The following is a 23,735-nucleotide window of genomic DNA, read 5'->3' on the forward strand; positions in this document are numbered from 1 at the left end:
TCCACCCCCCACTGATACCAATCATGGAGCACTATTCCACCCCCCACTGACACCAATCATGGGATACAATTCCTCCCCCCCACTGACACCAACGATGGGGCACTTTTCCTCCCCCCCACTGACACCAACGATGGGGCACTATTCCTCCACCCCCCCCCCCCCCACTGACACCAACGATGGGGCACTATTCCTCCACCCCCCCACTGACACCAATGATGGGATACTATTCCTCCCACTGACACCAATGTTGGGACACTATTCCTCCCACTGACACCAATGATGGGACACTATTCCTCCCACTGACACCAAAGATGGGGCACTATTCCACTGACACCAATAATGGGGTGCTATTCCCCCCACTGATACTAATGATGGGGCACTATTCCTGCCACTGACACCAATGATGGGGCACTATTCCTCCCCACTGACACCAATGATGGGGCACTATTCCTCCCCACTGACACCAATGATGGGGCACTATTCCTCCCACTGACACCAATGATGGGGCACTATTCCTCCCACTGATACCAATGATGGGGCACTATTCCTCCCACTGATACCAATGATGGGGCACTATTCCTCCCACTAATACCAATGATGGGGCACTATTCCTCCTACTGATACCAATAATGGGACACTATTCCTCCCACTGACACCAATGATGGGGCACTATTCCTCCCACTGACACCAATGATGAGGCACGATTCTTCCCACTGGTGTTCCCACCCTCGGCTTATACTCGAGTCAATAGTTTTTCCCAGTTTTTTGTGGTAAAATTAGGTACCTCGGCTTATATTTGGGTCGGCTTATACTCGAGTATATACGGTATATATATAATATTATTATTTATTTAATGCTGTAAAAACATGAATGGGAAGGAGGCTGCACAAGGCTGACTCAATGTCCACATGGTTTTTACTAGTACCACTTCCTTTTATATTAGACACTGAAACAAACCAGAAAAGACCCTACCATCTAGAACTACTAGGACTTTAAAGGTACCACTCCAGAAATTATATATAAAAAATATACATGTTTATTGTACAACACTTTAAAAATATATATTAAAAAATATCACATTACAGCAGCGTAGGTGTCATAAGAAGCTGTAGTGATTCCAGTTTATACTTTGCAAATGGGCATAGCCCCAGGTAATACAGGGTACTATAAATTATAAGAAAAGTACAGAATCAAAAGAAATACAAAACCAATATCCATAAAATACATCCATACACATTTAAATAAATTCACATATCAAGATGATAATATTACCTGTCACGAATGCTTAATCACAAACATATATAGGTTTAAAAGGGAGAAAGATTATATATATCCCTTCAAAAAGAGGGGAAAAAAGGAATGTAAATATATCATATACAAAACTACATAAACATGAAAGTCTCCATATAAATTTAGTCTTTATATTTTTGGATCCCTTGGGCTGAAAAATAATAAAGGAAATATACAGCATAGGGGGAATTGTATACAAATCATAAGGCACAGTGGCTTAGTGGTTGGCACTTCTGTCTGGCAGCACGAGGGTCCTTGGTTCAAGTCCCAGCCATGGCACTACCTGCCTGGAGTTTGCATATTCATGCCTATGTGGGTTTCCTCCGTGTACTCAGGCTTCCTCCCACACTCCAATACATGCTGGTAGGTTAATTGGCCCTAGTATGTGTGAATGTCAGTTAGGGACCTTAGGTTGTAAGCTCCTCAAGGGCAGGGACTGATGTGAATGTACAATGTATATGTAAAGCACTGCATAATTTGATGGCGCTATACAAGTACCAATAATAATAATAAGGCATATAAATAATTGAAAGGTTGCCAACCCCATAGGTTATCAGGTTACTCATCTTATTAGGTGGAAGGAAACTACACCCCTACTCCCTGAGGGTAGAAGACTAAATTTATATGGAGAATTTCATGTTTATGTAGTTTTATCGGGAATGTATAAGCATCTAGATGCTAAATTTCTTTAGTCTTTAGCTCAAGAGATGTCTATATAGATTCTAAATTGTGACCATTTGTTTTAATCCTGTCTTGTCCTGGATGCTGCTGCATCGACTTCCCATCTGGTACACGGAACGCAGAGAGCCATTCGCACAGCCCCTTTTGCCATTCAGAATTTTTTTTTTTTTTTACTGAATAGAAAGCGATTACTTATAAGGTAATTAGAGAACAATTTGCAAAACTGACCAGAATCTGACTTTCCTAGCACACACACAGCAGCGATGGACAATTCCCAGTTGCCAGGTCCCCATGACAACTGGAAAGAGTCGGTGGCAAATGAGAAGTACTGCTTAAGGCTAGGTGATTAATAGACAGGAACTTTCTCTCCTAGGCAGTGTTCTCCTTTCCTCCATACCGGCTACGCAGTACAGCTACTGCCTTGTACAGGTCACCCCAAGTTTTTGCTTCCAGGACCTCTCCAATACACAGCATAACTGAAGTGATTGCCAAAGAAGTAGTTGCACTGTGAATGGAGGACACTGCTGGGGTGCGTGACATTTTATTCTTTGAATTTGCTATTCTAATCTTACTAGCTGTTTGGAGTAAGGAAACAAATATATAGCTCTGAGATTTTAGGGAGAGTCGTCCAGACCTGAAATATGTAACCGGTGCAGCTGCTACCACAACCATGGTCACAGAGTTCTGTATTGATAAAAATCCATAAGAAATGTACTGTATGCCTCGGACTGTAGCTAAATGTCATTTAATTATTTTTGTCTCCTTCCTTTTGGCCGCTTGTGCCTTAATTCAACAAACAAACTCTAGGGGGAAGTATGTGTGCAGGGAATGTAAAAAAGATGTCAGAAGACTTACCAGAGTTCAAGACACATAAAACGATCCATGCTCTCTTTTCTTTTGGTCTGTACAGTTAAAAAGTAGCGGTTAACATAAAATGTGTATATCCTGCTGTAAAGTGCTACAGAGTATGACTGTGCCATATAAAAGATGATCGTTTTACCTCTCAGGCCAGCTCTTAAACAGCATACTTACGTTGGACCTGATTCCTTTACAGGAGTTAGATACTTCCCTATCCTAATAGCACACCATGTGGGTGCCTGTCTCACTGATGATCTACCCTTTTCGGGCTTTTGGCAGTAGCAAATAATTCCTTTCTTCTGTGAGACAAAAATCTAAAAGCTTAACTTCAGAAATTATTTGTATTGCATACTGCATTGCTTCAGTGAATATAAGGGGTTCGATGACTAAACAAGTTGGAGAGGATGGTCAGTAACATCACAATCTTGAGATCATCTAATCAAGCAATGGGGGTTATTTACTAAAACTGGAGTGTGCAAAATCTGGTGCTGCTCTGCTTAGAAACTAATCAGCTCCCAGGTTTTATTGCCAAAGCTTAATTGAATAAGCTGGAGTTAAAAGTTGACTGGCTACCATTTGCAGGTGAACCACATTGAGTGCACCAGTTTGGTAAATCTCCCCCAGTGCCTTGTATTCATTGAAAAAATATGAGACGTTCTATGAATGACAGTCCTGAGCAATTAACCCCCTGTGATCAGTGTGTGAAGTGGGACAGCTGCATGCAGAGAACCTGAGCAGGACCTAGAAGATTGTGGCTATCGCTGTAGTTGCACCATTACAGTGCATATCAGCTTTCCAAGTGATCCATCAGGTAACTTGCATTGTACCAAGCTGGACCAAGATGACAATATGCAATACAAATAATTCCTTCAGATTCAGTTCAGATTTAAACTTGTAAAGACAGATATATAGAGGATGCCTGGCTGTAATGCCCCTAAGTCTTTATCTGCATATCTGACTCAACATATTGAATCCAGGAAGCAAATGTAGCAGCTAGGAATCTAGCTTTTGCAATGTGTTTCCCTCATTAAAGGTTGCCTTAAAGGTAAACTTGTGGTGCCTCTTACGAAGTACAAAAATTAAACCTATACTAAAGAAAATATAAACATTGCCATTGCTAATTGGTATTGATCGATCAACCTGGGTACAGCTAGCCTGCCAGATTTTACATGCGATGATCACTAGTAGCTGTTACAATCGCTAGCAGTAATCAGTGTTCTCTCAGCAGGGACAGCTTCCCCTGCTAGGAGGGATCCCCCTTGTCAACACCAACACTCCTCATGGTTTCAGGAAATAAATTCACTTTGTCTATGGCCTGCCTAAACATAAAACCAGCCTTTCCCAACCTTTTTATCTTATAGGAACCCTTGAAATAATCTAAAGGTCTCAGAGAACCATTACTAAACGTTATTAAATTTACAGCTCATGGTATATTTAGTACTAGGGTCGTTGGTTCGAATCCCAACCGCAGCACCACCTTCCTGGAGTTTGCATGTTCTCTCTTTGCCTGTGTGGGTTTCCTCTGGGTACGCCAGTTTCCTCCCACACTCCAAAGACATGTCTGTAGGTTAATTGGATCATGTCTATACTGGCCCTAGTATGTATGTGTATATGAATGTAAGTTAGGGACTTTAGATTGTACACCCCTTGAGGGTCAGGGACTGATGTGAATGTACAATACATATGTAAAAGCGCTGCGTAAATTGACAGTGCTCAGGGGTGGACTGACCATTTGGAAACTCGGGCACTGCCCGAGGGCCCGGGATCAGTAGGGGGCCCCATGAGATGCCCCTGGTACCTTTTTCATAAGCTTTTTTGAGTTTGGGCAAGGACACAGGGGTCCCATGATCCCCTATTGCCCGGGGGCCCCATGAGTTGTCAGTCTGCCCCTGACAGTGCTATATAAGTACCTGAAATAAATACAATTTAAAAAACGACAATATCACTTTCAGTAATATTTACACACAAAATCAGAATACTGCCCAAAAAAGAAAAGAAAATTTATATGGATGGGCACTGAAGAAATGCCCTTTTTATTGGTGGTCAACAGTGGAATAGTGCTTATCTTACAATGGAGGTTGGGAAGGAGAAAAAAAAAAAAAAAGCACCCCTTTACCACCTAAAGAAAAGTTTCCCTTTAGTTTGGTGGTCAAGCAAGGTTCCTCCTTATGCTGATGTTGGTGGGAAAGTATGTCCTGATAAATTGGTGGTCATTGGGGAAGAGTGGTGTTATTTAGGTAGTCAGAGTAGTGCCCATTGGTGAGTGTTATCAGTACCGGAACTCTGCAGGCACCGTCATGTGGGAAATCTATCCACCACTGCTCAAGGAATCTCTGACAGAACCATAGGTAAGGTCTGTATAGATCATATTTTGTTATAATATTCATAACTGATTGAATAGATTTCATTCTTCTCTAAGCTTATAGTGTAAAGCTCTTCTAGCAATCTTAGAAGACAACGTAAAATATCTGTTGACAAATAAGACTTCACATTGCTCTCATGAGCAATAGATTTGTTTTCTTAATAAAAAAATTTATTAGAAATCCCTTAAACACTGTACAAATAGTTACTGCATTGGCAAATTTAAATAAATGTTCCTTGTGACAGAGAAAGCGATGTCTGTAAGAGACAAAGACAATCCACTGAAGGTAATGCAAACAGCCATGCCACAGTAGAGTATAAGTAGGCATCACAGCTCAAGACGAATCCATTCCAGTGGAACTGAAGGAGTTTTGGTTGACACAAGTCTTTGATCCATTCTCTCCTTCTTGCCCTTCACTTAATACTGATGGAGCTGAAGGGAGCGTGGAGAGGTGTTCTAGTTCATATCGTCCACCTTCTGCTGTTCCCTTCCCTTCTTTCTTGTGTTCTAGGATCTGCCTCATTTGCTCCATTGCATATGCTGGCTTCTCTGTAAGGGGTCCTGGTTGGGGAGTGAAGCCCAGTATGTCAGGAGCCATATATGGCCGCAGCCACCCTACCAGTGGAGTGCTTCCCGGAGTGTAGTGGGTGTGCTTGTGGTAGAAAAGAAGTCCATCCACCTACAATTGAATAAAAACATGACAGGCGTGACATATGAATTTGACATGGTTTTGTTACAACTACCTTGGAACCTACTCATACCTTTTATTACATCAATACTCAAATTTAAAATTTTAAAAATAAAAGTCCTATCTAATAGAAGACAAAACAAGGGGCCTACTATTACCTTCTACTGTTCCATCAACAAAAGTTCCACCAACTGCCATGACCCTGCACAAGTATGCTTTTATTGCTGTTCTCATGCTAATGATGCTTTCATACCCATTTTCTGGGATTGCTCAGCTATTCAATGCTATTGGTTAGACATACTGGTCTGACGATAACTACTATTTTATTTATTTAGTATAGGTACTTATACAGCGCTGATCATTTACGCAGAGCTTTGGATATATATTGTACATTCACACCAGTCCCTGCCCTCAAGGAGCGTACAATCTAAAAGGTCCCTAACTCACATTGATACATACACAAATTAGAGCCAATTTAGACAGGAGCCAATTAACCTACCAGCATGTCTTTGAAGTGTGTGAGGAAACTGGAGTACCTGGAGGAAACCTCACAGGCAGAACATGCAAACTCCAGGCAGGTAGTGCCATGGTTGGGATTCACACTGATGACACTAGTGCCATTCCTCATACTCCCTCCGCTAGATTATGTTTTTTTTAAGCCTAGTAGATGCTATGGCACCTACTAATGCCCTTTGTTCTTTGCCCATGCTGCTGCTCTACTACACTAGGAAACTTATTGTCTTGTCCTGGAAGATGGCTCTGGCGCCTACCATGGCAGCCTGGAAAGCCTTGTTGAGTACAGCTCTTCTCTTCTACAAAACCACATATTTAAATAGAATACTCTTCAAGTCTGACAAGGTTTGGGGTGAGTGGATTAAGGGCTCGTTCACACTTGGCTGTTTTACCAACGCTTGCCAAACGCCCCTATAGTGTTTGGCAATCGTTGGTCTGGCATTTGCGGAGCGTTTTTTAACGCTCGGCAAATGCCGCATGTGCGGTTTAGCACGGTTGCTAGGCGTTTGCCGAGCGTTAACGCCCCACAAACGCCTATAATGCAGTTTGAGTGGTGTTACCGCTCCGCAAATGCCCCGCAACCGCCGGCCGGGCGTTTGCGGAGCGGCACCATAGACTAGAATAGGAGGCTTCAACGCCTCCTGACTCGACCAGAGGCGTCCATTTTGCAGCGACGCAAACGCTCCCGTTAGAACAGCACGTGCTGTAATGTGCAGAATTGGCAGAGGCGTTTGGGAAGCGGTAAAAACGCTTCCAAAACGCCTCTCTGCTGCCTGCACACAACGCTAGTGTGAACATAGCCTAACTCTCCTTTTACTACCTATGACTGATAACCTTGTACTATATTCTGTCCTTACTGTTAATTTTTAGAATATACAGAGTTTGACCCGATTGTCTACATATGCTATAGTGTACTGGATTTGCCCTTCTGCAGAATTTTCTTTGCTCCTCACTCCCTGGAGAGGTGTTTGGACTCTTTATTTCTGTCTTCAATCAGTTTTTGTACTTGCATACAAACTCACGCTTAGGATGAGAAGTATGCTGCACTAGTTTCAGGTGGCAGTTTCTTACTTGTCTGGTTTGTTGCCAGTGCTTTTGTACATGTGAATTAAAAACATTTGAATAAGAAAAATTAATTGAAAAAAACCTGCTTTAACTGTTTAAGCAGTGCCATTGGCAGTTGGCAGGGTTTAGTCATTATGCCATGGAAGGTCAGGTGAAACTGAAGGGTCACAAAAGAGAATCGTTTGACTAATAAAAGGTAACAGGTGGGTAGACTGTGGTATCTAGTCTTATTCAAGACTTTGTGCCTCATTTGCACTTGCGGGGAGGTAAAACCCCACGGCTGAGCAGTGTTTTTATCATTCCTCAACCGCTCCCCCTTTTGATGCAGAGGCAGCAGCATGGCCAGGGTGTACATACACAGCAGCAGGAATTATATACCATTGTGCTCTGTGGGATATACCGCTTGCTGTGTGCAACCCCCCCCCCCACCCCCCCCAATCTGCATGGCTGTGCTTGAAACAGCAAAGCAAGTGTAATGAGCCCTTACTGTTAAGATGTAAGTTGAGTACAGGCTCACTTTTAAAACAAAATTTATCATTTTAGATGTGGTACTAATAATCACAAAACATAACCAAGGCAACAATGGTCAGGTTTGAGACCATCTACAGAGTTTTTCACACAATGAGGAATAAAGTCTTCATAAGAATTTGCTGTGAAGTTGGATATTTGGTCAATTAACCACTACTGAATGAAGGATCAAAAATCTGGTTAAAACAGGTTACTGATCAAGGGTCTACTCTTAACTGTCACAGTCTCTGGCAGCATACTCAGCATAAGTGTAAAATGTAAATATCACCTTTAAATGGATAATGGTACTATCCAGAGTTCACTGCATACATTTATTTGAAGGTGATATTTCAAAACGGCTGATTTTTCTCTTCAGCAGAGTAGTAAACTACAGGGATTTGTGTTTGATGCTGTTATTGTTATTTTGGAGCTGGAAGTTTATGTAATGTTAAGTATGAGAATCTGACATGACAGCTGGTGAATCTCAGGGGCTTTGCACATAGACGCCCTAATTCATCTTTAGGCAAAGAAAGCTAAATAGTAGGGTAAATAAATCCCTACGTCTGTAATAATTATTTCAGACAGAACTAAACTGTATCTGATCACCCTCCATCCATTTGTCTATGCTTTCTTTTGCTGGAGATATCTCTTTGAAAAACACCCCCTAGCATTTCTAGCCATGGCCATCTTGAGTAAGGGCAGATGATTTACGTAGCATTTATTTCCTGGAATCCATCTGCGCTTAGCTCAGGCCTGCAGACCAAGAGGATGTACTTAGTGGAGAAAGCTCTTCCTCCCCTCTTCCAGATGAAAGAAAAAAAAATGCCCAAGAAGACTGATGGGAAGAATTACAGTGGGGATCGAAAGTTTGGGCACCCCAGCTAAAAATTTGTATTAATGTGCATAAAGAAGCCAAGGAAAGATGGAAAAATCTCCAAAAGGCATCAAATTACAGATTAGACATTTTTATAATATGTCAACAAAAGTTAGATTTTATTTCCATCATTTACACTTTCAAAATAACAGAAAACAAAAAAATGGCATCTGCAAAAGTTTGGGCACCCTGCAGAATTTATAGCATGCACTGCCCCCTTTGCAAATCTGAGACCTGCCAGTGTCATGGATTGTTCTCAATCATCGTCTGGGAAGACCAGGTCATGTCAAGCTCAAAGGTTTTAAATGCCCAGACTCATCTGACCTTGCCCCAACAATCAGCACCATGGGTTCTTCTAAGCAGTTGTCTAGAAAACTGAAACTGAAAATAGTTGACGCTCACAAAGCTGGAGAAGGCTATAAGAAGATAGCAAAGCGTTTTCAGATGTCAATATCCTCTGTTCGAAATGTAATTAAGAAATGGCAATCATCAGGAACAGTGGAAGTTAAAGCAACATCTGGAAGACCAAGAAAAATATCAGACAGAACAGCTCACAGGATTGTGAGAAAAACAATTCAAAACCCACGTTTGACTGCACGATCCCTCCAGAAAGATCTGGCAGACACTGGAGTTGTGGTACACTATTCCACTATAAAGAGATACTTGTACAAATATGGTCTTCATGGAAGAGTCATCAGAAGAAAACCTCTTCTACGTCCTCACCACAAAAATCATCGTTTGAACTTTGCAAATGAACATACAGACAAGCCTGATGCATTTTGGAAACAAGTTCTGTGGACCGATGAGGTTAAAATTGAACTTTTTGGCCGGAATGAGCAAAGGTACGTTTGGAGAAGAAGGGGCACAGAATTTAATGAAAAGAACCTCTGTCCAACTGTTAAGCATGGGGTTGGATCAATCATGCTTTGGGGTTGTGTTGCAGCCAGTGGCACAGGGAACATCTCACGAGTAGAAAAAAAAATGGATTCAATAAAATTTCAGCAAATTTTGGATGGTAACTTGATGCCATCTGTGAAAAAGCTGAAGTTAAAGAGAGGATGGCTTCTACAAATGGATATTGGTCCTAAACACACCTCAAAATCCATGGGGGATTACATCAAGAGGCGTAAACTGAAGGTTTTGCCATGGCCTTCACAATCTCCTGACCTCAACATAATTGAAAATCTATGGATAGACCTTAAAAGAGCAGTGCGTGACAGACAGCCCAGAAATCTCAAAGAACTGGAAGACTTTTGTAAAGAAGAATGGGCAAAGATACCTCAAACAAGAATTGAAAGACTCTTGGCTGGCTACAAAAAGCGTTTACAAGCTGTGATACTTGCCAAAGGGGGCAGTACAAGATATTAACTCTGCAGGGTGCCCAAACTTTTGCAGACGCCATTTTTTTGTTTTCGGTTATTTTGAAAGTGTAAATGATGGAAATAAAATCTAACTTTTGTTGACATATTATAAGAATGTCTAATCTGTAATTTGATGCCTTTTGGAGATTTTTCCATCTTTCCTTGGCTTCTTTATGCACATTAATACAAATATTTAGCTGGGGTGCCCAAACTTTCGATCCCCACTGTACATAATTTTCACCTAGGCCAGAAAGCAGGATGGAACTGAAGAAATGTACAAAACAAAGGTTAAAAGAGGAAAATATAATATACCTTCCTATCTATTTCCTAATGCTAGCTGCATAAGGATTAAAAACAGTTAATGCTGACTGAGTTCATATTTTTGCATAGCATTAGCATACTTGGAAGTATAGGATATAAGGTAATAAACACAGATAAAGTGTACATGTCTTCAACCAAATAAGAAATTGTCTACTGAACCAAAGCAACCCATTAGATTTAAACAGTAATTTTCAAGTTAAGATGTTAATCTTATTGGTCAGTATCAGGTAACACAGGATATTCTTATTGCAGACAATTTAATAAAAGGCCTATAGTTCATGATAAACTACAACACAGTACACGTCATACCGAGTAGGGAAATGTTTGAATTAGAACATTCTGTATGGAATCCAGGCCGCATGGGAAGTTTTGCAATCCAATAAACTTGAACTTTAAAAAGAAAAAAAAAAAAAAAAAAGTATCAGACTGGTAAATAACCAAGAAAAAAGAAATCAGTACCTGCTACATGACTTATGACCTAGTGTCAGGCTACTTACTGGGTTCAGTTTGGAAATATCGCCAAGTCCATCTTGTTCCAGAAGTTTTGACTGAAGCCAATAAAAGCGAAAATCAGTCTTGAAAAAAAAAAAAAGAAAACAGATTTTAGATTGTGGCTAATAATTAAAAGCTGAACTTAGTGTTATACACAAATGAAATACATAGAGAACCATTTACCTGCCAAATGTTTTGTATTTTTGGTTTATCCAGTCCTGGCAGTAATACAGCTTGGCCACGAAGCAAAGCTTGGCCAGTTAGGCCTCATTCACACAGCCGCTGGGGTCCGTACAACATTAATGAGCTTTTTCGTTATGCGGCTGGTGCTGCTGGGAACTGTGCATAGGCAGCCATTGTTACTCTATGCTGACACAGCCAAACATCCCAATCTGACAAAAGTGCAAGGGCAGATGGTCCTACACCCCTGTCAAATTAGGATGTGTGTCAGTGCTGCACAGCTACTGTGTCTCCATAAAGTAACATAGGCTGTCAGCAAAAAGCTCCTGGCGGTCCCATCCACACAAATCAGAACACTGTGGTATCCTCTCTATACCCCCAGCCAGCAAATTGGACAGTGAAAGAGCAGCAGCCAACTGATAACATCATCACCTGGTACATGCATACTATCAATGCACTTGCATGCAGCACACCCAACCGGTTCCCAGTCCATCTTCCAATCTACTTTATTGTGGACTGCAAGAGGCTGATAGCAAGTAATACGAATTACTACAATACTGCATAAATATGTGTATTTTAAATTTGCTTGGAGTTAAGCTTTAAAGTGGTTGTAAAGGCTCAAGGTTTTTTTCTATGCATAAAAAGGTAAAAATAAAAACCCTCTGTGTGCAGCAGCCCCCTCAGCCCCCATAATACTTATCTGAGCCCCACTGTGATCCAGCGATGTGCACGAGAGCCTCGGCTCTCTGGGGACTCTCCCTCCTCATTGGCCGAGACTGCTATCAATCACAGCCAGTGAGCGAATGAGGGAGAGAGGGGGGCAGGGCCAAGCCTCAGCTCTGTGTGTGAATGGACACGCAGAGCAGCAGCTCAAGAGGTAGTAGCTAGCTGCTTGCTCTAGGCACAATGGGCAGGAGGGAAGGGCCAGCACTGGCAGGTGACTGGAGGAAGAGGAGGATCGGAGCTGCTCTGTGCAAAAACACAGACAGTTAAGTATAATGTTTGTTTGTTTTGTTTTTTTTAATTGCCTGTAATATCCCTTTAAATTAAAGTAAAAAACTAATCACTTTTGCAAACTGAATATTCCCTTAGCTTCGTGGATAAGCCTAAGCTATGTTCACATCAATCATTCAATCACATGATAAGAAAAATCCTGTGTTTTCCCCCTTTTCTGTCTCTCTTTTTATTGTTTACTCTAAATACCTAAACCTGTGCAAGTTTAATTAAACACAGATGCAACTTGATTACTAAATTAAGTGAAAACTCAATTTGTGAAATGGGTCTCTTCTTTTATTAAACCAACCCTACCGCGTGTTAACATGATATACAGCGGGTAAAATAAGTATTGAATATGTCACCACGTTAGTAACAAGCCATGCAATCCATACATACAAAGAAACCAAAACAAATAAGTTCAGAAATTAAGTCATGTGTAATAAAATGCAATGACACAAGTAAAAAGTATTGAACACGCTAACTGAAATTTATTTAATACTTGGTACAAAATCCTTTGTTGGTAATGACAGCTTCAAGAAACCTCCTGTATGGAGAAACTAGTCACATGCATTGCTCAGGTGTGATTTTGGCCCATTCTTCCACACAGTCTTCAAATCTTGAAGGTTTCATGGGCCTCTTCTATGAACTCTGATCTTTAGTTCTTTCCAAAGATTTTCTATTGGATTCAAGTCAGATAATTGGCTGGGCCATACTAGCAGTTTTAGTTTCTTTGAAACCAGTTAAGAGTATCCTTGGCTTTGTGTTTGGGATCATTGTCTTGTTGAAATGTCCACCCTCGTTTCTTCTTCATCATCCTGGTAGATAGCAGCAGATCTTTATAAAGAATGTCTTGGTACATTTTTCCATTCATCCTTCCTTCAATGACATGAAGTTTGCCAGTACTTACTGATTATGGCTCCAACAGTGCTCACTGGAACATTCATATGCTGAAAAACAGCTCCACACCATGATGATCCCAGTTCAATTTTGGTCTCATCTGACTAGACTATATTCTCCCAGGATTTTTAAACTTTAAAGTAGCTTAACCACTTCCCGACCGGCCGTTGTATATAAACGGCCAGACGGTGGCACTGCAGGGTCGGGTGGCCGTCTATAAACGGCCTCCCCGCACCCTGCTTGTGCGCGCTCCCTGGGAGCGCGCAGCACCACGATCCGGTGCCCGCTGTGTCCTCCGGACACAGTGAAACACTGATCGTCGGACGGGACCTCTGTACGAGGTCCCGATCATGTGATCACTAATTGGCCAATCAGTGATCACATGCAAAGTAGTAAGCAAGATGTCACTTCTGACATCATTGCTTACTATGTGTGAAATCTGTGAATGATCACAGAGGTCACAGGGTACAAGGCTATTCACAAAAGCCTTGTACCATGTGACAAGCTGTGACCAATCACAGCTCACTCTGTATTTCTCAATGAGTGCAGGAATGCACACAGAGAGAAAGAGAAATGATTGCTTTTACATCCTATATGGGTGTAAAAGCAATCAGTGTAAAAAAAAAAAAATCTTTATCACCCCTCACAAGTAGTACAGTGTCACCATGGTGACACTGTACTGCTAGGGTGACAGTATGTAAAAAAAAAAAAAAAAAATAAAAAATAATAATATAAAAAAATAAAATAAAAATGTAAAAAAAATTTTTGCTTATAAACTAATTTGGATTTTTTTTTTTTACTAAAAAGATAACGGAATAAATTTTGGCTAAGATTTATGATGAAATATTATTTATTTGCAAAATTTTATTAAAAAAACACTTTTTAAAAAATTTTTTGGACATTTCATTTACATAGCAAAAAAAATACAAATCCCAGTGGTGAATAAATACCACCAAAATAAAGCTTTATCTATCTAAAAAAAATGGTAAAAAATTCATTTGGGTACAGTGTTGCATGACCGCGCAATTGTCATTCAAAGTGTGATAGCGCTAAAAGCTGAAAATTGCCCTGGTCAGGAAGGGGGTAAAAGTGTCCGGTCTGGAAGTGGTTAAGTATGCTTTATTTCAGCAATGGAGTCTTGCATGGTGAGCGTGCATACAGGCCAAGGAGGTTGAGTGCATTACTTATTGTTTCCTTTGAAACAATTGTACCTGCTAATTCCAGGCCTTTCTGAAGCTCTTCAAAAGTGGTCCTTGGGTGTTGGACAACACTTCTGATAATTCTTTTCACTCCTCTCTCAGAAATCTTGTGAGGAGCACCTGGTCGTGGCAGGTTTATAGTGAAATTATGTTCTTTTCACTTACGGATTATGGCTCCAACAGCGCTCACTGGAACATTCAGAAGCTTAGAAATCCTTCTGTAACCAATTCCATCAGTGTTTTGCAACAATAAGGTTGCGAAGGTCTTGAGAGGGCTCTTTGCTTTTACCTACCATGAGATGTTTCTTGTGTGACACAGACACCTTTTTATAGGCCATCAGTTGGGACTGAATTAGCGGATATTAATTTGCAATGATAAGGGGAAGGATTGCTTTCCAATTACTGATAGATTTCAGCAAGTGTCTTGGCTTTCCATGGCTTTTTGCACCTCCCTTACTTCGTGTGTTCAATACTTTTTCCATGTGTCATTCCATTTTATTACACAAAAAACTTAATTTCTGAACTTATTTGTTTTGGTTTCAATGCATGTGTGGATTGTATGGGTTGTTACCGACAGTGGTGTATTTTGGTTTTGTGCTGCCCTAGGCAAGACTAAAATCGGGCACCCCCCCCCCGCATCTAAATTTTCCCCACCCCTTCCTGTTTAAGATCCACCCCGTCATCTGTAAACCCCACCCCTTCCTATTTAGACGCCACCTCTTCCTGTTAGAGCCCCGCCCACTGACAACAATGGGGCGCTATTCCTCCCACTGACATCAATAATGGGGCACTATTCCTCCCACTGACACCGATGGGGCACTATTCCTCCCACTGACACCAACGCTGGGGTACTGTTACTTCCACACTGACACCAGTGATGGGGCACTGTTCCTCCCACACTGATACCAATGATGGGGCACTGTTCCTCCCACTGACACCAGTGATGGGGTACTATTACTTCCACACTGACACCAGTGATGGGGCACTCTTCCTCCTACACTGCCACCAGTGATGGGGCACTATTCCTCCCACACTGCCACCAGTGATGGGGCACTATTCCTCCCACTGACACCAATGATGGGGCGGGAGAGAGAGGGAGGGAGGGAGAGAGAGAGAGAGGGGGAGAGAGAGAGAGAGGGGGAGAGAGGGAGGGAGGGGGGAGAGGGGAGAGGGAGGGAGGGGTAGAGAGAGAGAGGGAGGGGTAGAGAGAGAGAGAGGGAGGGGTAGAGAGAGGGAGAGAGAGAGAGGGGGGGGGGGGAAGAATACACAAGGCTGGCCAGAAGTGTGGGCGGGGCAGAAACAGGAGGAGAGGGTGGGAGGAGCAGGGACAGCTTTCTCTCTCCTCTCCCGTCTGTGTGATTGAGACTGCATATGCTGACAGATCCCCTGCAGTGTTTTAAGGAGGGGGGGGGGGCGGCCGTGGGGGAGCATACAGGACCTGACCATATGCAGGAGATGGATAGGGGAAGTGACTGGCGGCACATAGAGCATAGAGAGAAATGCACGGTCCTCTATGTGCCGGCCCCCTCTCCAGCAGGCTCCATAGCTGACAGGTTCTCTGTCTCCTCGCCTCTACACACACACACACACACACACACACACACACACACACACACACACACACACACACACACACACACACACACACACACACACACACACACACACACACACCTTTGCAGGGACAGCACTGGTCTCTTCTGCCTGGGGGGCGGTGCCGCCCCCCTGAAAAGTGCCGCCCAAGGCAGATGCCTTGTTTGCCTCGCAGCAGATACGCCCCTGGTTACCGACATGAAGGGCAAATTTCATGTTAATAACAAAATATATTTAGAATATATTTACCTAGAAAAATGGTGACCATGTTCAATACCTTTTACCTGCTGTAAAGCATTGCAATAAAACACCAGAAAACAATAGATCTCGCAGTGTGCTGAACATAAAATGTTTAAAGGGTAAGTTCACCTTTTCATAAAAAATTAAACGGTGAAAAAACTTAAAATATCATGGCCACACGTCCAGACCCCACACTACACATAGTGGCCGTGATGCACTGGGCTGCCAGTGTAGCGGTCCGTATGTGTAATACACAGCCCGAGTGAGCCAGTTCAGTATTTTTCATAAGGGGAAGAGATCTGAGGAAATTTGATCAAAAATGTGCACTGAACCCATCAAAAACACCACAGGTGCATTTTGGCACACTGCAATTGAATATATGAAGCCAACAGGTTGCGGCAAAGCCTAGACATGCCCTAAAATGGTTGAGAGGCACAAAGCAAAACTGTCTCCCTGCCATTGTTTTAATTACCTAGTGCACTGGCAAGGTGCTACGTGAGCATTAAAAATGCAGCTAAAAAATGCTTGTTTTTTCTGCATCTCCAAACCCACGTGAAAGAAGCCTGTTGTGAATGGCCGCAGTAACAGATTTGTTCTTATATACTATACTTGGGAAAACAGATATACACAAACCAGCAACAAATAGCTTGGAGTCAAACTGGGATGCTATCAGTACTTCATATTTCATATAGCTCAGCCAAACTTTGATGTAACATATTACAACAGTTACAAGTTAAAAATACACTTACCTGGCAATCATAAACTGGATGCCCCCTCCAACACATGACATCTAACACATAATAAGTCCGAGATGCCTCGTTGTATATGCAGTCCAAAATGGTGTAATCTGCAGAGGACAGACAGATGTTTAGGTTTTGGTACTATTTTCTGCACAATAAAATGAACACATTGAAGAAATAAATGTAATCGACATGGAAAGGCAATAACAATGCAATTACATTTTACACTGGTCCAACAATATTCTATCAGATCCTGTATTTAGGGTGTAACACGTTGAGCATCCACCACCTCACCCCCCCCGATCCGCCCCCGTGGAGGGGGTGGGGGATCTTCTCCCTGCACCCACTGTCACAATTTAAAAAGAGTGTGTCTGCGCAAGGCTCAGCCCATGTGGCTGCGTCATTAATTCACAGAGTTCTGTGAATGAATGCCTACAAATACAATCAGCCTTTGAGCTGATGGCTTATACAGTAGTTTTCAATGAACTGCAAGGATGCTGGCGAGCGCTCTCATAGGCCATTGAGCTTCCAAGACTTCAGTAACTGCCTGCCTGTATTGGAGGTAAAGGCAAGACAGTGATCTGAAAGTCTTCAATAGCCTGACATGGCACCCACAAACTGCTGATCACCTGCCAAAAAAAGTGTGCATATACTAATATTTTTTTTTAAAGGTGAACTTGTCCTTTAAAATTAAACAGGATGCAGTCTGAAAATAGCAATAACACAGCAGTTTTTGTTTTTCTGAGACCCTCCAGTAACATGGTATTATTACCTGTATATCCTGTCATCGGGTCTGTTATTTTGTACCTCCTTTAACAGGCCAAGCTGTCCAGAAAAAGTGGCAGTTTCAAGGGTCAAAGCAAACTATATAGCATTAATGTCTGTGCCCCCGTTAAGGACATTCACCCTCTCAATTTGGGATACAGACGGCGAAAAAAATGTGACGGGTTATAACCCTTCCTTGCTCTATCCAAAAAAAAAAAAAAACAAAAAAAAAAAAAAACAAATGCCATTAGTTCTACTTTAACCACTTGCCTACCGGGTAATTTTACCCCCTTCCTGCACTGATAGATGGCACTGAAATGCAGCTCAGATGGGCACTGATAGGTGGCACTGACCGATGGCATTGATGTGGCACTGATGGGCACTGACAGGTGGCATTGACGGACACTGACAGGTGTCAATGAAGGAGCTACACTGATCATCAGTGCCCTGATGATCAGTGTACATGTCCCCTCTGAGGAATGCCGATTACCGGCTCTCCTCTCGAGCGGTCAGTGTGACAGTTTGTGAGGAGAGGAATACTGATAACCGGCATTTCCTTATTTACATGCGATCAGCTGTGATTGGACACAGCTGATCACATGACAGCGCAAACGTCATCGGCTCTTTCTGCTGATCGGTGATCCACTGTATCCCAGGAACACAGCGCACCACCGATCGCCGTGCCTAGTGCCCCCCGGGGGCGCGCACACGGGGTTAAAGTAGGAGGACGTCCTTTGACGTCCTCCCAGAACGAAAGAACCACCGCCTGTCCATCATTTCCTTATATGGTGGGCGGGAGGCGGTTAAATATGTAAGAAAGGGGAAAAATGCTGTAGTTGCTTAAAAAGCGTTAGCTAGAGTTGGATTTCAATTTGTCTCCTACTTAAATCTATTTAAAATTACATGCTCATCTAAGAAAAGCTGCGATGTGATTTCACTGCAGAGCAAAACAGCGCTCTCATGCTATTACAGTAATGGGAAAATTAGCGAATCTACTGGCAAGATCAACAGGTAGTAAAACATTAAAGCGGTTGTAAAGGCTCAAGGTTTTTTACCTTCATGCATTCTATGCATGAAGGTAAAAAAACCACCTGTGTGCAGCAGTGCCCCCAGCCCCCTCAATACTTACCTGAGCCCCATTGCGATCCATCGACGTGCATGCTGTCCCGGGTCTCTGCATCCTCATTGTCTGCGACAGCAAGCGGGACCCATTGGCTCCCGCTGCTGTCAATCAAAGCCATTCAGGAAATGAGCAGGGCGGGGCTAAGCTGTGGTTCCGTGTATGAATGGACACACAGAACAGCGTGTGTCCCCCTAGCAAGCTCCTTGCTATGGGGGCACCCGACAAAGGAAAAGCCAGGAGAGCCTGCGGGGGACTCGACAAGAGGAGGATCCAAGCTGCTCTGTGCAAAACCACTAGACACAGCAGGTAAGTTTAACATGTTTGTTATTTTACAAAAAAAAAATGAACCTTTAGTATTGCTTTAATGCTATAGGTGGGACTCAGATAAACAAACACTTTTTGGAAAATAGACACCCCAAGGATTTTGCAAAGAGGCATGTTGAGTCCATGGAACATTTTATTTTTTGCCACAAATTTTTTTTTTAATGTCAATTTTTTTTTTCTACATAAAGTTGTCACTTTAATGATATATTGCTCATGCATGCTATGGGTATATGTGGAATAACACCCCAAAACACATTCTACTACTTCCGAGTATGGGGGTACTTTTTGGCAGCCTAGCTACATGCAAGCCCCCAAAATTCAATCACTACCTCCAGGCTTTCAAAGCGCATATTTCCTCATATCACTCACTTCCCCACCACCTATCACAGTTTCGGAGGCCCTAAAATGCCAGGATAGTACAAAATCCCCCCCCCCCCCCCATGACACCTTTTTGGAAAGTAGACACCCCAAGGAATTTGATAAGAGGCATGGTGAGTATTTTACAGATATTTTTGTTACAGGGTTTTGAAAAAGAAAAAAAAAGAAAAGAAAAAATATGTTTTTTGTTTCCTCTCTTCGTTTTCCAAAAACGTGGCAAAAAATTAGATCTGCAAAACACTTACCATGCCTGTTAGCAAATACCTATTGGTGAGAACAGTAAACAGGACAAATAAAGAGTGTGAATCTCCCTAATGGGGGCACAGACAGCAAATTCCAGGCAAATTAAATAAAAAAATGTAATGTTTTTTTTCTTTCTTTAAACAGTTCTTGTATAAATACCAGAATCTGTTATACTATAGCGGTGCTCCACCCAAAAGGGGAAGTTCCGCTTCAAGCTGAACCTGTTAAGAACTGGCACCTTTGGGGAGTGGGGTGGGGGTGGGGGGGTGTAGAGGTGTAGATGGGGCAGGTACTCAATTTTGATAGGTAACCCACCTGGGCATTCGAAAGTGGAAGTTCTCCTCCCCCCACCCCCGCAGTCTTCTGGGACACGTGACAGGTCCCAGAAGACTGCAGAAGCATTCACAATGCGCAGTGCTACTTGTATTTGTAGCTGCTGACTTATTTTTTTCACAGGAGACTGGAGCACCGCTTTTAACTTCCTGGAACTCTGCTTTCAGTTTTCAACTGCGTTGTCAACAGAGGCAAGACAAACCTCATATGTCAACAGTTAATTAGAAGACTTTTTTTAAACATGTTGGATTAACAAATTTACCAGTTTCATAAATTATATGTGGAAGTAAACCATACATGTATTGAATCTTTTTAGCTTTTTCCCATGCTAAACTGTCTGATTACTGTTACTAAGAACTCAAAAGTGCACATTATACCAGTTACTCTTCTCATCGCCTACACACAACAAAACCCTCACCTTTGCCACTGGAATTGTGTCTGTTTCCACCAGGTAACAGTGAAGGAAACCGGTTTACACAATATCCGCTCTTAGTATAAGCTGCAGTGGAGCCCTAGAACGGAATCAAGAGTAGTAAAAATTAAAATAACCAGTAAAATAACTTGTGTCCAGTCTTAACAGCTACGCCTTAATTAAAAGCACACGAGAAGAATATAGGGACTGCCATTCTTGGCATTCTTCTAAATGTTTAAAAGAGAAGTGTGGGAATTAAAAATAACAATCATACACACATAGATAGCTGCAGCATGGATTTGATGCTACAGCTGTCCCCCGTCGGCACTACCCTGAGAACTGAGCGATCAAAGACCGCTGATAGCTCAGTTCCCGGGTCCACTGTGAGCACAGAGGGGTGACTGTTAGTCACAGCTCCTTGCTCTGCCCCAGCAGTGCTCACTGGACCACAGGACTGTGAAGGGGAGAGAGCAGCTGACTCAGACTCATAGCAGCAAGCTGAATAAGCGCACTCCTGTGACCCTCAGGAGAAGTATGACCAAAAGAGCTTTGGCCGTACTTCTCCTTTAGGTGGTTTAGCTGTATCTAGGTTCAGTACTTGAGTTACTGACCTACAACAAGAAAGCAGCAATGAGTGTTACAGAAGAGTCAAACACAGTAGAGCCTTCTTAAAATAGACTCTTTGTGGGTCTCACTTCCATGACTTCCCAAATATTAAGGGGTTTATTCCTCTTTTTAGGATAGTGGACCAAGCCATGCAAATTTATTTATTCATTGCATGTATTTGCAGTGGATAAAATAAGTATTGAACACGTCACCATTTTTCTCAGTAAATAGATTTCTAAAGGTGCTATTGACATGAAATTTTCAATAACAACCAATGCAATCCATACATACAAAGAATCCAAAACATAGAAGTTAAAAAATTAGGTTATGTGTAATAACATGGAATGACACAGGGAAGAAGTATTGGACATGCTAACTGAAATGTAATACTTCATACAAAATCCTTTGTTGGTTAATGACAGCTTCAAGACGCCTCCTGTACGGAAAAACTAGTCACATGCATTGCTCAGGTGCAATTTTGGCCCATTCTTCCACACAAACTGTCTTCAAATATTGAAGGTTCCATGGGCCTCTTCTATGAACTCTGATCCTTAGTTCTTTCCATAGATTTTCTATTGGATTCAAGTCAGGAGATTGGCTGGGCCATGCTATCAGCTTTATATTCTCTTTCTTTGAAACCAACTAAGTTTCCTTGGCTTTGTGTTTGGGATCATTGTCTTGCTGAGATATAAACCATGCCCGTCGACTGGCAGAAGGGGACTAGACATCATCCTGGTAGATGGCAGCAGATTTTTTATTAAGAATGTCTTGGTACATCTTTCCATTCATCCTTCCTTCAATGACATGAAGTTTTCCAGTACCGTATGCTGAAAAACAGCCCCATACCATGATGTTCCCACCTCCAAACTTCACTGTTGGTATGGTGTTTTTGGGGTGATGTGCAGTGGCATTTGACCTCCAAACATGGTGTGTATTATGGCATCCAAGGAGTTCAATTTTGGTCATCTGACCAGACTATATTCTCCCAGTATTTCACTGACTTGTCTAAATGTTCTGCAGCAAACTTTAACCACTTGCCTACCGGGCACTTATACCCCCTTTTTTCCAAAGCCCATTTTCAGCTTTCAGCGCTGTCGCACTTTGAATGACAATTGTGCAGTCATACAACATTGTACCCATATTAAATTTTACAGCTTTGGCAGCGAAAGGGATAAAGGATAAGCCCTGACCCACCCTTTCCTGAGGAGCAGCCAAATGGTGCTCATTACACTGCAAGGTCTCTCTCCTCCCTGCTGGTCCCTGGGTGCAGCTGGAGACAGGCAGGGGAGGACATAAACAGAGCAATGTTAAAAATATTACACGTTTAAGTCACCATAAAGACCCTTTTGTTTTTAAAAGTCCCAGACATTCCTAATATCACCTCCAATTTAAATACGGTTTTGGTTAAATGTATTTTTTTTTTATCTGGACAAGTAAAATGTCAGGTAGATTGGGGAACCAATTTAGTCCCTAGACAAGCAGTTTTTTCAAAAATTTCCACAACCCTGTGCAGAAGGCTATCAGCCGGCAGAGGACATCCAGGCTGCTAAGTGGCGGAACCGTAGTCCGTATCGGACTGTCATTCAGTCCGTTTGCAGCCTGCGGTCCGCCATTTAGTGATGCCTGCTCCAAACCATCACTTTCATGCAATTAAGTATAATATAAAGGGCTAGCAACCCCCAAGCAAAATGTTATCAGCCCACATTAGTCATGCCCAAAGAAGACAAAAGAGCAAGCTTTGCTTAAATGAAGGGTTAATTAGTAAGCTTGAAAACTGCTGAAAAAGATGTTCTAAATCAGGGGTCTTCAAACTATGGCACTCTAGCTGTTAAAGTACTACAAGTCCCATAATGCCTCTGGGAGTCTTGCCTGTGGTTGTCAGAGGCTTGCAGTTACTCAACACCTGGAGGGCCATAGTTTGGAGACCCCTGCTCTAAATTGTCTTAGTAAATTTTTGCAATGTTTTCCAAATAGCCAAATTCAGCCTAACGAGGAACATGATATACTGCTAAAATGAAATAGCCTAAAGTTTGGAATTTTACTTCTTTCTATAAATAGTCCAATGCACAATACATAGATCTGAAAGCAAGCCTATTTCAGTTCCATTAATAATTTTATAGCAAACTTCATAATGCAAATGAACAGAAAAATAGCTGCAACAAGTTTGATAAATGCCGCCACCATCCTAATTTTCAAATATCAACCTGAGCAGCTGTATGGATTGATCGTATGCTAGTGAGCTGAGCAGCAGTACCCCTGTAATTATTTCTCAACCCTGCATGCTAATCAGCACTCGATTCATTAAAAACAGCAGTGTAATGTTGAAGCATAATTACAAGTAATGCCAACGACACATTCAACCCAACATACTGTATTTACTATTCCGACTAAGAGAAAAAGTTGCTTTAAATGTATGATAAGCAGGACTTTTTCAGGAGCTGTCTAATGTGGATATTGTGTTATAAATACAAATAACTCACCTTAGATGCCACAATTAAGGAACGCTTTCCAGTGGGGCACACTACAAGGAGCCACAGATCAGCCAGGTCTGGAGGGACTTCTATCAACCACTCAGACAGCATTAGCTGGAGGTTCCAGAAGACAATACATAAAGAATGAGTTAAAAACACAAACTAAGCAAGAAATATGAAACAAATCCATAATAGCACATACTAAATAGAGAATATTAAGTAA

General features: G+C 42.0%; 1 protein-coding gene across 1 annotated transcript in view; it reads right to left on the reverse strand.

The window, feature by feature from the left end:
• Positions 1 to 5,340: 5,340 nt before the first annotated feature.
• Positions 5,341 to 23,735, reverse strand: part of SNUPN (snurportin 1) — a 33,782-nt gene continuing 15,387 nt past the window's right edge. The window contains exons 4-9 of the mRNA XM_089671353.1: positions 23,522 to 23,626; positions 20,442 to 20,535; positions 16,867 to 16,964; positions 11,018 to 11,095; positions 10,830 to 10,910; positions 5,341 to 5,870 (exon numbers count right to left, since the gene is read on the reverse strand). Coding sequence (XP_089527479.1) covers positions 5,526 to 5,870; positions 10,830 to 10,910; positions 11,018 to 11,095; positions 16,867 to 16,964; positions 20,442 to 20,535; positions 23,522 to 23,626 — 801 coding nt within the window. The 3' untranslated portion in view covers positions 5,341 to 5,525. The remainder of the gene's footprint in view (positions 5,871 to 10,829; positions 10,911 to 11,017; positions 11,096 to 16,866; positions 16,965 to 20,441; positions 20,536 to 23,521; positions 23,627 to 23,735) is intronic.

Source organism: Staurois parvus, unplaced genomic scaffold, assembly GCF_062004578.1.
Source record: "Staurois parvus isolate SC_StPar_1 unplaced genomic scaffold, SC_StPar_1.0 ptg000105l, whole genome shotgun sequence".
Lineage (NCBI taxonomy): Eukaryota > Metazoa > Chordata > Amphibia > Anura > Ranidae > Staurois > Staurois parvus.